The sequence below is a fragment of the Podarcis gaigeae genome (assembly GCF_964106915.1).
Source record: "Podarcis gaigeae genome assembly, chromosome: 2".
NCBI classification, from domain to species: domain Eukaryota; kingdom Metazoa; phylum Chordata; class Lepidosauria; order Squamata; family Lacertidae; genus Podarcis; species Podarcis gaigeae.
This window is the reverse complement of record NC_139679.1, coordinates 74,489,590-74,502,704: the sequence shown is the minus strand read 5'-3', so window position 1 is coordinate 74,502,704 and position 13,115 is coordinate 74,489,590. Positions and strand designations below refer to the sequence as shown.

The 13,115-nt window shown below is 40.7% G+C and overlaps 1 protein-coding gene across 8 annotated transcripts in view; it reads right to left on the bottom strand.

The window, feature by feature from the left end:
- RAD54L2 (RAD54 like 2) overlaps positions 1 to 13,115 on the bottom strand; it is a 74,868-nt gene that overhangs the window by 39,043 nt on the left and 22,710 nt on the right. For 4 of the 8 annotated variants that reach the window (XM_083726490.1, XM_083726489.1, XM_083726494.1 and 1 more), the window contains one exon: positions 10,414 to 10,620. In XM_083726490.1, the coding sequence (XP_083582616.1) occupies positions 10,414 to 10,564 (151 nt within the window). In that variant the 5' untranslated portion in view covers positions 10,565 to 10,620. Of the gene's footprint in view, positions 1 to 1,095; positions 1,824 to 9,006; positions 9,057 to 10,413; positions 10,621 to 13,115 lie in introns of those variants that run through there. The other 4 variants (XM_083726493.1, XM_083726491.1, XM_083726492.1 and 1 more) reach the window with 4 other exon arrangements.

Genomic DNA, 13,115 nt, shown 5'->3' with positions numbered 1-13,115 from the left:
ATTTCCTAGATCCTGAGGTTCTTCATTCCCTTTATCAAGACTGATCTCAAAATGTCTTACTCCTGAAAGTATCTTTCCTTTCTTAAATAGTAATTTGTAATTTAAATTTGCAATTTCCACTTGGACCCATAAACCAGTTAGAAATTTGTTGCATTCTCACCACTGGATTGTCTGTACTTTTTTAAACCATTCATAGAAAGATAAAACAGAGCCCAGCAAAAATACACATACACGTGATTACTCTTATCAGTTTCAAAATAAAGTCCATATAACATCACTCCTATGAGGAGTTTAAAAAATACTTTATGCCTACCTCCTCTTTTATGAGTTTACTGGGAAGAAATCAGTTTTCTGAACTAGAAAGGTAAACTAGGTAAACAAGAAAGGCTGAACTAGGTAAACAGGAACAATGGATAAAGTTACAAAATAAATACCAGTGAGCATATACAACTAAATGAGATGTTTCAAACAAGACTTTTTCATAACAGAATTTCAGAACTTTTTGTCTCCCATATAAAACCTATTTGTAAGAAGGCAAACCTAATTCTCAGAATTCCAGGGATGAACAAAAAAGTTTCTCAGAAGCGCAGTGTGTGCATACATAATGCACATACACTTCCACTATCCTGTCCTAGGAAATACAGAACCAGTAAGAACTCTCAGAACTACAGAAGTATGCAGACTCAGATAGAGAGAAAACACATTAAATAACACATGCAAAATATGCCACATCCTTGCTCAGGAAAGCAACAAGTGCAAAGAGGCTGCAATATGAAATAATAATCCCACCAAAACAAATACAAGAGTTAATTGGTTGTTTTACTAGAATCCTCAGACTTAAAAAGTAGTAAATAGCCTTATACAGTGTTCAAGATTATACAGTCAGCCTCTCATGCAAATCAAGACACTCAACTTCCACCAAATTATTGACTGCTGAATAAATAATGAATCTCAATGTATTGTTTTACAAAATATTATATTCCAACCACTCTCTCACAACACCCCTGGAACACATCCGATTTCTAAAAACAATGAATTGTTTGTGAAATCAACTGAAGAGGAGAAGTAGATGGAAATGAGACTTCCATGTCTTACCTGGGAAGTGCTGAGACTCATCCAAAAGGAGCATTTTGCTCAGTGTACACGGCTGACTGCAACGCAACCTTCTTTAACAGCTGGTTCTGTAACTTCAGCAGAAGATAATATGGCAAACTGTCAACCACTATGAGCTATTCTAGCCCCAGACCAAATGCCTGAAGTCAATGAAAATAATTTATCATCTCTGCTTGGAATACCATAATCACACAAAAAATCATAATGTGCCTTTTGCTAAAGTAGCAGAGAAAAGAGAGGAAACAGACTAAACAATGCCATGGTATTCGGATATTCTAATCAACAGCACTTAGCAATCTACCCTACAAACCTGTATTGAGCACATCCAGTGAATATAGATCCTGTAACTTGGCTGTGACTGAGAAGGGTCACTTACATAACCAATTAAATATGCCTAGGTTTTAGTCTATATAGCACTGGCACTTATTTTCTTTCCCAGCTCAGGTCCACAAAGCCATGAGTACAAAAAAAAAGCCAGCAAGTACTTGGGGACCAATCACAGAAGCTATTCTGTCCTATTGACTGAAACTAGCATATGTGCTAAATTAGAGGAGGTACCCAACACTACTCCTGAAAAACAGTACAGTCTGTAAAACAAAAAGAAACCATGTACGTTTTGGGAGGTCTCTGCTCTCTGGGGTGGCTGCTACAACAAAAGTTGCACGCCGTTTTCATCTGATATCATTTACTCAGCCCGCAATCCATTTGAACTACTGGAAGAGAGCAGGAATAAAATGAAATCCTTACATAACTATTCAAACTCAACTGGGGCCCCACACAAGGGGAATTCTAACAGGCAACAGGAAACAAAGAGCAAGAGCTCCAGAAATTAACACCAGGGCTAAGAGGGTGGGGGTAAGTTAGCATATCAACATACTGGGAGCCATTAAAAAGAGAATCATGGCAAGTTTAATTTTATTAACAGCAACACAAGGTGATGCTAACCCAACACAATTCCATATGTGTGAAAACCAACCAATATGTGATCTCTGTAGCCTAAATAGTGGCAGCAACGACCTATTGGCTTTAGCTGAAAAAATTAATTTATTTATGTGGAGTTGCTGAGGCCAACAACAATCAAAGAACAGTGGAGAGGTCTGAGGCTGATGGGAGTTGTAGTCCAAAACATATGGAAGGTACCAAGTAGGGGAAGGCTGTTTTCTAAAATACACTCCCACTACATAATGCTTCATTTCATAGTAGGCTTATTAAAAGCTATTCCTCTATAGTACATCTCACGACAAAATATTTATTTATTTTCCTTTTTTAATCCTATCCCAGGTATTTTCCCTCTGCTTTTAGTGACAGTACTGTCAGTACCGATCCAAGATCTCTTAATGAGTAGACAGATGAAAGCTCTTTTCGCACCAGATTTTCCTGGCACATAAAAAGCCTTTTAAAATATCTGTGTTGCTTTCCAAGCAAGGCTCTCTCTTCTCACAAATTATGGAAAACCAAGGATGCTCAAGAAGGGGCTTGGCTCCAAGGGCTTGAGTATACAGTCATACCTCGGGTTACAGACAATTCAGGTTGCATTTTTTTGGGGGGGGGGGGGGTTTACGGACCTGCCGAAACCCGGAAGTACTGGAACAGGTTACTTCTGGGTTTCAGCGGTCGTGCATGCAGAAGCGCCAAATCGCAACCCATACGTGCGCAGACGCGCCGCTGCGGGTTGCGAACGTGCATCCCACACGGATCATGTTCGCAACCCGAGCGTCCACTGTACACATTTTTGTGTACACACGGAACCCTTAGAACTGAACCCCAGCATAAGACATGATCTTCCTGTAGCCATCCGTCTGGACGCAAATTTAAAAAGCAGCACAAAAGAAAATGGATACAAAAAATGAAGACAAGATATGAAGTTGGCACACACCAAAGAAATAAGAATGTCTACTGATTTCAGAAGGCTTTGGTTCCAGCCCATTAAAACACATGCAATATGACCACACGATTTACCTCTGCTATACTCTTTTATTTCTCAGACTGCTTCAGGCTGCAGTCTTTTATTTCCCAGACTGCGACTCTCTTAGGAAGTATCCATAAGCAACCCAAGAATAATAAACTCAGGAGTACATAATAGGGGGGGGGGGGGCTTTGTTGAGTCAACAATGTGTTGAGTCAGCAATATCCTTGCTTTAAGCTAGAGAGCACTTACTACAACTGATAACTTTATAGACTATGTAGGGTTCTAGATGTCAAATTTCAGCAATCAAATGTTTTGATTTAATAGTATAATACTGGTCAAAAGTTGTCTTAGAAGTATGATAAATGCACATATGGTCCTTGATTTTATTTAATTAAAAAACTCCAATCCAAAATTATAAAATAAGGAGACAATAGCTCTTATTAAATATTTTAATCAAAACCAGGATGTTATTTTCAGTCACAGTCTCTCCTCCTAAATTAAGCTGATAAGCACTTTCACTCAAAAGTGTGCATTTTCCAGTAAAAAAACCAACAAACCTTTGTGAGCTTAAATTACACTTCTTTTTCTTTTTAAATTAGTTTTTTATTACAATATGGTGCCCTCCAGGTGTTGCTGGACAACGGTTCCCATCATCCCTGCCATGTTGGCTGGGGCTGATGGGAATTGGAGTTCAACAACATTAGGAGGGCAGCATGGTGGCTACTCCTGCTGTGTTTGTGAGGCACTTGTTTCAGTTAAATGTGTTTGGGGTTTTAGTTTTACACTGCTGAATGAAAATAAATAGTGTGCAACTGCAATTAAAGATAGGTTAGTAGAAACGAATAAATCACTGCAAGAATAATAGAACAAGAAATAACAAATTAATTTCAAAAGGAAAAAAAGTTTTCTTCATAATGGTGTTTCTGATCAAAGTGTAACAGAAATTGGAAACAAACAGAAGATATAAGAGAGATATTTTTCACATCCACAGAGGACACAATGTATTTTTTTGTTAATTTGAACTCGCAGGCTTTTACAGTGTATATATATTACATTTTTATGCTCAAGAACAATTACCAACAAGAAATGGAGGCGGTGACTACCTGCATACACAGGGGAGGAGGAGAGAGAAGGATGAGTGCTCTAGAATAGCAACATATGTACTTTAAATTCCATTATACAAGGCAAAAAAAAAAAAAGGAAAAGCAAGCAGCTGGTTACACCACCATGACAGAACAGCAAGGCTACAGAACCCGTCAGCAGATCTGAGGCAAAGAGAACTTTGGCATCATTGCCTCCAAGCAAATGCAAGTCATTTCTCCAGGTTATATAACATTGTCTAATGCTGCCAGAAGTTGTTCCGCTTTCTCAAACAAGTAATTTATGCCCAAAAAAATCACAAGGAGACAAGTGAGGAGAGGCAACACCACCATCAAGATTTTTATGACCTTTCTCCTCCTCAGCCCCAACCTGAAATAAATCCTTATAGATTTTTAAAAAGAAAAGACGGCAAGTGTTGTCTGTCTGTGAAACCCTGAGGGGGCCGAGATGAAAGTTCTAGTCTCCCTTCCCACACCAGCATTCAAGCCACACCCCAACTATGATAACTTAGGTAACAATAGATAACAGTTTCACAGCACTAATTAAAATTCTAGAATTAGCAAAATAGGCTCCTAGCCACCTCCAACTCATATGATGCCCCCTATATTCCTGCAAGTTTGGCTAAGGACTTTGGTGCCCTTTTCCAGACATCCCTGCCACAATAAACTCTTCTGAGAAGCAAGCTTACAAACTCATCCCTAGCAGATAGAATCAAAAAGAAACAAGCAGTTTAAGTACAAAGCGTTCTCCACAAAACACAGAGTAGAGTGTTTTTTTCGGGGGGGGGGGGGGGGAAACCAAAACAAAAATGTTGTCACTTTGCTGGTACAGAACAACCAGTTCAAATAGCCAAGAGCCTACAGCAGAATTTACCAATATCCTCACTGGTTCTTAATTCTCACAGAACTACTGTGTTTATGTACTTCTTGTTTCTGGTCCAATCACTTTCATTTCTACTAGTTTAACTGTGGAGCTTAAATGCTAAAAATGATGTGGTTTATTTTACAAAACCAAAATTATACAATAAAGCACATACAAGCACTAAGGTGTTTGAGGTTTTTTTTAAAAAAAGGTAAAGGACCCCTGGACAGTTAAGTCCAGTCAAAGTGACTATGGGGTGTGGCGCTCACCTCGCTGCAGGCTGAGGGAGCTAGCGTTGTCCATAGACAGCTTTCTAGGTCATTTGGCAAGCATGACTAAACCACCACTGGCACACAAAGGACTGTGACGAGTGCCAGAGCACACAGAAATGCCATTTACTTTCCCGCTGCAGTGGTACCTATTTATCTACTTGCACTGATATGCTTTCAAAATTACTACGTTAGCAGAAGCAGGGACAAAGCAACAGGAGCTCACCCCGCTGTGCGGATTCAAACAGCCGACCTTCCGATCAGCAAGCCCAAGAGGCTCAGTGGTTTAGACCACAGTGCCACATTCACATTAACCAAGGCATTGTTGACATCTGTCTGTCTCAAGAGACAATGGAAGAATATGCCTTTGGGGATAAAGTCAAACCGTTGGAGAGTTACAGCGCCTGCTGTGGCTGTGGAGACCAATATGGGAGAGACATACTGTGTTGCATCTGGGGCAGATTAAGGTGCCCAGTCTCACTGGCGCAGATGCACCATGGCATTTACCGTATTTTCTGCTCTATAAGACTCACTTTGTCCATCCTAAAAAGTAATGGGAAATGTGTGTGCGTCTTATGGAGCGAATGCAGGCTGCGCAGCTATCCCAGAATCCAGAACAGGAAGAGGGATTGCTGCTTTCGCTGCGCAGCAATCCCTCTTGCTGTTCTGGCTTCTGAGATTCAGAATATTTTTTTTCTTGTCTGGTGCGTCTTATAGAGCGAAAAATATGGTATTCTCTCTGCGTTCCTCCCAGTGATCATTCCTCCTCTGACCATTGCTGTGGATACATGACCTGACTCCTGTTTCCAGGCACAGAGGTCGTCTGCAAGGGATTCCTACACAGTGGATTTAATGCTGGCAGCCTTCATATCACACTTGCAGACATCTTTGGCAGACCAACAGGCCTGGTGCCTGAAGCTAGCTCCCTGTACTACACATCCATGGGGATCCTGCTATCTTTCATTGTGTGGAAACTGACCAAGACAGCTTAGACCAGGGGTTCCCACACTTTTTTCAAAGAGGGCCAGATTTGATGAAGTGAACTTGCGTGCGGGCTGGCCAAAGTTGTTCAGCTTTCTTTACAATTTTACGCATATACTGCCACAGGGGCTGGATTAAATCAATCGGCAGGCAGGATTAGGCCCTGAAACGGACTTTAGACATGCTTGGCTTAGACATTGCTGAGAGAGAAGTGTGAAAATGATGGGAATGTGGGCTTGGTAAAACACCTCTGTCTGAGACTCTGTCCTTGCCATGTGATGCCCAAAATCTTCCTGACACAGCACATATGGGGGACATTGAGATGTCGCTCCTGGCAACTGTAAGTTGCCCACAACTCCCTTCCATAAAGCAGCATGTTCAACACACAAGTCTGGTAGACCTTCATTTGGGCATTGGACATTAGCATCGCATTCTCCCATACCCTTTTGGAGAGGCGAACCATTGCCATAGCTGCCTTACCAATACACTTGTCCAGCTCAGCATCAATGGAAAGGTTGCTGGTTATGGTGGAGCCAAGGTAGACAGAATCATCTACCACCCCAAGCATATGGTCACCAATGCTGATGCTTTCAGTACGTCTGCTGGGATTCAGTCCTGTCCTAGGGCTTCACCACATGTTTAAGAGTTCTTAAGCTCATCAGGGGAGAGAGGAACATCCAGCTCCTCCAAGACAAGCCGAGTCTGAATGCAGGCAATTGCTGTGCCAGAGACCATTTCCCCCCACAAGTACGGTTCTTGACAGTGCTATGCTCATTGCTTCACCTGCTTGCTGCAATTTGTGATGATCTCTACAGACAAAGTTTTCAACAGTGCAGTTTTTCTGACTGTTGCTCCAATGGCTTTCTTCATGCCTTCGTATATTTTACCAGTAGTCATTGGCACATTGTCTGGCAATCTGCTGGGCAACACTCCTTGCCTTTCTTGGTGCAGCAAGTGTCTCTGCGCAGCGCACACACTTGTAACTCACAAGGCAAATGCTAAGTTATGCAAAGGTTACTCAGGGAGATGAACTTTGCACCGTGCTTTCCCAGAAGGAAAGGATATGACAAAATCCTTACAAGGTGATCTACTTAAAAATCAGAGAGCTGAAGAAAATGAGCCACCCACCAGTCAGCAATACCCACTTTGTTGTATAACACATAGAACTGTAAAAGTGTATTAATGTTTAGGAATAATGTACTGCACAAACAAAACAAACGTATTTTAAAATATTTCACAAAGCCTTATAATTTTTATAAATCTTCCATGCTACAGAAAAATCTTACCTACTCCTCATCTAAAAATAAAAGCAATACAATTTACAAGTAGTTTGACTGCAAAGTAACTAATTTCCCTCTTTTCTTTTTACCAGTTTCTAGTTAAGCACTTAAAACATACAAAAGAGCTGAAAAGGACATAATGCAAAGACTTAGGGCAGGATATAAGCCGCCATGAAGACTATCACAGAAGAAATCACCATCCCATTCACTGAAATGCAATTTCTGGTAATTGAGAAACAGTTGAGAAATGAGGGATAATACTCCAGGCGAAAGGGCTCACCATCAGATGAAATTATAAACTGTTGGTAATCATAACTTTTATAAGCAGCGCAGAACAGAATTAATAGCTCTGCCACTTAAGCTAGCCCACTAATTAGAAAAAGAGCACATCATATTGACTACGTACAAGACCGGGGGGGGGGGGGCGGACTATTTACTTGAAGTAGGAGAAGTTGATTTAGTTGGGACAGCTCATTAATCAAGGGCCTCATTAACAGAGATTAGAATGCAGCCCAGGTCTAAAACATAAAGGAACTGGAAAAAATGTTATCAGAGTTACAGTTACTGCACTGCAATGAAGATAGGGTCGCCATATTTCAAACAGTGAAAATCCAGACAGAAAAGTTGTTGAGGTATGGCAACCCTTCACGAAGATGGCATAAAACTGTACTTGGAAACATGTGTTTGTAGTTTCGGGGTCCTTCTGGGTTCACCGATGGCCCTTTATGCCCAGGCTGTGATCAGAAGTCCCTCTGCTCAGCTGGAAGTGGCTCACCAGAATGTGGTGGCCAAGCTGTTAACCTCTGATCTTTAAAGTACTTTGGGCTATATTCAACTAACATTTGCTCAGAACAGAGCAGTTGAAATTAATGATCATAACTTAGGTCCATTAATTTCAGTGGGTCTACTTTCATTAAAAGTTAGCTGAATACAACCCTATATGGTTCAGGAACCAGGGCATCTGAAGGACAACTTTCTCCCATTTGAACCTGACCAGATATTAAGATAATCTACAGAGGATCTCCTCTCAGTTCCAAATTCCATGTTTTAAGGAAACAAGGAGATGGGTCTGCAGTTAGTCCAAAACAGAAGAGAAAAAAGACCTAGCAATGAGCTCCAATTTAGAGCTACTTCAGGAAGGAATGATGAGAGAGGGGCTTTTCTAATAACAGAGGATACTGATTCCTAGAGTTGAATTTGTTGCAAGCAGATGCAACTGCAGGAGTTCAGTTAGCTGCTGTAATGAGAGGAAAATTTTAGAAAAATGAGATAGGGGAGAAGCACAGACAAGAGAAACTGCTGCTGGCCAAGACTCCATTTTGAAGTGAGTGCTCTTGCTTTTCCAGATGTACAACTACTCCTTCCCTCTCCCTCAACACACACGCCATGAACAGAAACCATTTAAAAAGCAAGCACAAAGCAGCACAGGAGGAAAAGCTAAGAAGAGGCATCTGAATGCACCTTGAGCAACAGGTAAAAATGGAGGACTTGCCTTCCTCTTTTTCTCTAGTCTTGAGTCAGGACTGTGCATGTGACATGATTCTGCAGGAGTGCAGAAAAAAAACACAGAATGTAGTATAGGGTGCAACACTTGAAGACTAAATTAAGCCAATCTAATAGCATAAATAATTGAATCATATGCAATCATAGAATTGTAGAGTTGGAAAGGACCGTGAGTGTCATCTAGTCCAACCTCCTTCAATGGACGTATGGATTATCCATAACTGCTAGTCACAGTATTAAACTGAACCGGAATACAAGATACTGAAGACAACAAAAAGCTATCCCTTTCATTGTGAGGTTTTGCTAATGCAGGGGGTGGGCCAGTACTGGAAACAATGAATACAGATCAAAATGGGCCTTTGATCCAAGCTTCTTCCTGTGCTCTTATGTCCTAACAACTATGGCCCAGTTCACGTGTAATCGTAAACTACAACACTAATTTGCCACACAGAGAAGGACACGAGGCAGGAATTACATGCTATACTTAGCTTGTATGGGGTTGTAATTTCTTTGGACAGAAACAAACCATGAGCCCTCATTAGCCTAAGCTTGCATGTAACAAGCCAGGCTCTAGTTTCTTCCTGGCTTGTATTTTTCCCTGTATGGCATAGTCAAGAGCGGCAAAGAGCAAAATTCAAGTTAAACCAAATAAACAATGTCCTAACTGTATTCAAACTAGCTCTACATGTGGGTAACCCCTGCTGAAATATCAGGAACCTGGATAAAGTTTCCAGCAGTTTTGGGTGGGGCATCAGTACTCTGCATAGCTGCTGCAATTTCCCTTAATTACCAACACAGAGTTGATTATACAGAACAGTCAAGATTGTAAAACTATGCAAATAAGAGGAAATAATGCACAGACTGAGTAGATCTGTAAAATTTAGGCCACAAGGGACAGCTTTCCTTGGCACAGAATGTTAATATATGTAGCAAAGTACACACAGCTGTAGTTTTAGCCTCGTGCCCTTTCATTCAAATTTGAGGTCCGGAGAAGCCAAATATTTCACAAAAAAGGTGCAACTGATGCCCTCACAACAGACATGCCTCAGACACATAGTAACAATACACACAACATTCTTCTCAAAATGGATTGCCAGACGGGGGCTTCACCAGCAGCTGCAGAGCTAAATAACTCTGCCCTGCTCACCCAGATTTGGATACAGTTTTAGCTACAGCAATGCAAGTTGCCAATTTAGGACTGGGCTGTCACATTATATAACCTACTGACTTAAATGTTCAAAAACTGGTACAAATGTTCAAAGACCTGTACTCGCATAAATTCCACAGTGAACAAATCTGCCTCTTATATAAAACCTAATGATTTATTCACCAGATTTAAGAGTGCCGGGAAGCACATACAAAAAAGCATTCATTGACTCCCTTGCCCATTACTCACCATTCTCATCAAGTAAATCCTCTTCATCATCCCCATCATTGTCCTCCTCCATTGCTTCATCCTCCTCTTCCTCCTCCTCCTCTTCCATATCCTCCTGCTCCAAGTCCGGGTCCACGTCCGGATCACTCCCTGAGATTGACTCGTCCGACATGATTCCCAATAGCACTCCTTGTGCATTACCTGCTCATGATCTGTGTTAAGGCAGCCCTACAAAAAGAGCAAGGAAAAACATGAGGAAATTAAAACCAAGCACAATAGATTGCATAGTATGCTATAGCTGAACCCCAGTTTGTTGTAAGCTTTCCAGACTCTACGGTCGCTAACTGGACTTTTTGTGAGCACTGATAGCCATTAACATCAGAGGAAGAAGATATTAAAGGAGAATAAGGAGTACAGTGGCTTCATCCAAACTGTATGATATAGGTTACAGCTGAGAATGCTAATGGTATAACCTGGAGAAATGACTTGCATTTACTTGGAGGCAATGATGCCTAAGTTCTCTTTGCCTCAGAACTGCTGCTGGTGGTGTAACCAGCTGCTTGCTTTTCCATTTTTTTGCCCCGTATAAGGGAATTTAGAGTACAAACATGTTGCTATTCTAGAGCACTCATCCTTCTCTCTCCTCCTTCCCTGTGTATGCAGGTAGTCACCCCTTCCATTTTTTATTGGTACAGTGGTACCTCGGGTTACATACACTTCAGGTTACATATGCTTCAGGTTACAGACTCCGCTAACCCAGAAATAGTGCTTCAGGATGAGAACAGAAATTGTGCTCCGGTGGCCCCATTAGCTAAAGTGGTGCTTCAGGTTAAGAACAGTTTCAGGTTAAGAACAGACCTCCGGAACGAATTAAGTACTTAATCTGAGATACCCCTGTAATTGTTCTTGAGCATAAAAAATGTAATATACATAGTGTAGAAGTCTGTGAGTTCAAATTAACAAAGAAATACACTGTGTTCTCTGTGGATGTGAAAATTATCTCTTTTGTATCTTCTGTTTGTTTCCAATTTCTGTTACCCTTTGATTAGAAACACGGAAGAGGCCCCCCACCCTTTCTTCTTCTTGATCTCTCATTGGCATTTCATATCACTGTATCCTCCTGGATCGGCTCTGGGGATGGGGACACTGTATTACAGTGGTTCCTTTCCTAGCTTCGGGACTGGAACTGGGAGAGTAGTATTATTGGGGAGAGTGCCTTTTTGGGATGCCACAGGAAGCTATATTATGTCCAGTGCTATTCAATATCTACATGAAGCCATTGGGAGCGGTCATTAGGAGTTTTGGGGCAAGGCGCCACCCATATGCTGATGATCCACAACTCTTATTTCTCCATAAAATACAAAAGTTAAAATACTAAAAGAGATTAAAATTACCTCAACTTTATTTTAATATATAAACATCAAAACACCCCTCAAAATAGTAACCATTACGACTTTGTATATTTGGGGCAAAATAAGAAGCAGAAAGTTCACATATTCTGAATATATCAAAATCTGGAGTTCACAAACGTGTCCTGGTTGCTTGTCACTTCTCTATCCACAAGATCTCCTATTCTAATCAGAGTAAGTAGATAAATGGAGGCACAAAGAGTAAGAAAAAGCAGGGAGAAAAACACAGGAGACAGAGGAGCCAGTTACAAAACAACTCTTAAAAAGCTGCAGTGCTAAATTCTGATGTTTATGGTTCTTAAAAGCTGCTTATTTGTTTTTTTAAATTGGCCTTCCAAAAATCTGCCTTCCAAGTGGAAGAAGATGAGAGAGTCTATTTTTTGAACATAAATAACCAGGTTGAGTCTAGATCTTCAATTGTACATAAAGATGTCATCTCCTACAAAATCCACACAGCTGAGTCAACCAACCCACCTGGGTTTAAACATCTTTTCAAAAAGTGCAAACAGCCCTCTTCAGTTTAGAGGTGGCATACTATCTGGGTACAGCAAAACACATAATGCTTCCAAAACAGGTAGCAAGGACAAAGTGACAACAAACCATCATTTATTAACAAACTCCTAATAAATGTCTCATGGTTTCAGCCTATTTATTATAAAGCACAATAGCTGAAAATAAGGATTTCAACAGGCAAATGTAATGCTACTGCATGGTTTCAGATAAAATCTTTAATTGCAAACTAGATTAGACTTTCACACTGACAAGTTTCATACCAATAAGATTTAAGTAAACACTTGTAAGGTTATCAGCTACAACCTGAAGAACCTTGGCAAAAAAAATACATTCTAAAAACTAACTAAATCCCACTGATTTTAAGGGAATGTACATTAGCTTACATTAATACAATGCTCTATGGACTAGTTCACAGTTTGCTTATTAATATGCTGTGACAACCAACTCCTCAACTACAAGGCTAAATAAAAAGTTAAGTAACAGTTAAGTAACTTCTTTGAGGGTTTCGTCATGTAATCAGCCCTTCACGTCTGCACCCTCATCCCAGTTCCTAGTAGCTAGCCTATTTCAGTTGCATAAGCAGTGCTTCTCTGGAGGGCTTCCAGCTAGCCTGGCAAACTTCAAATATACAACACTAACACTGCACCACAGGCAGGTAAGAATTACAGACATTAGCCTGCCCTCATTTCTCACACAAGATTGACCCAGTTCAGAACCATTTATCAAGGAGAATTACATAATATGTCCAGCTAACACCCACATCTCAGGTTTTATGGGTAGGCTATTCCAACCTACCCTACC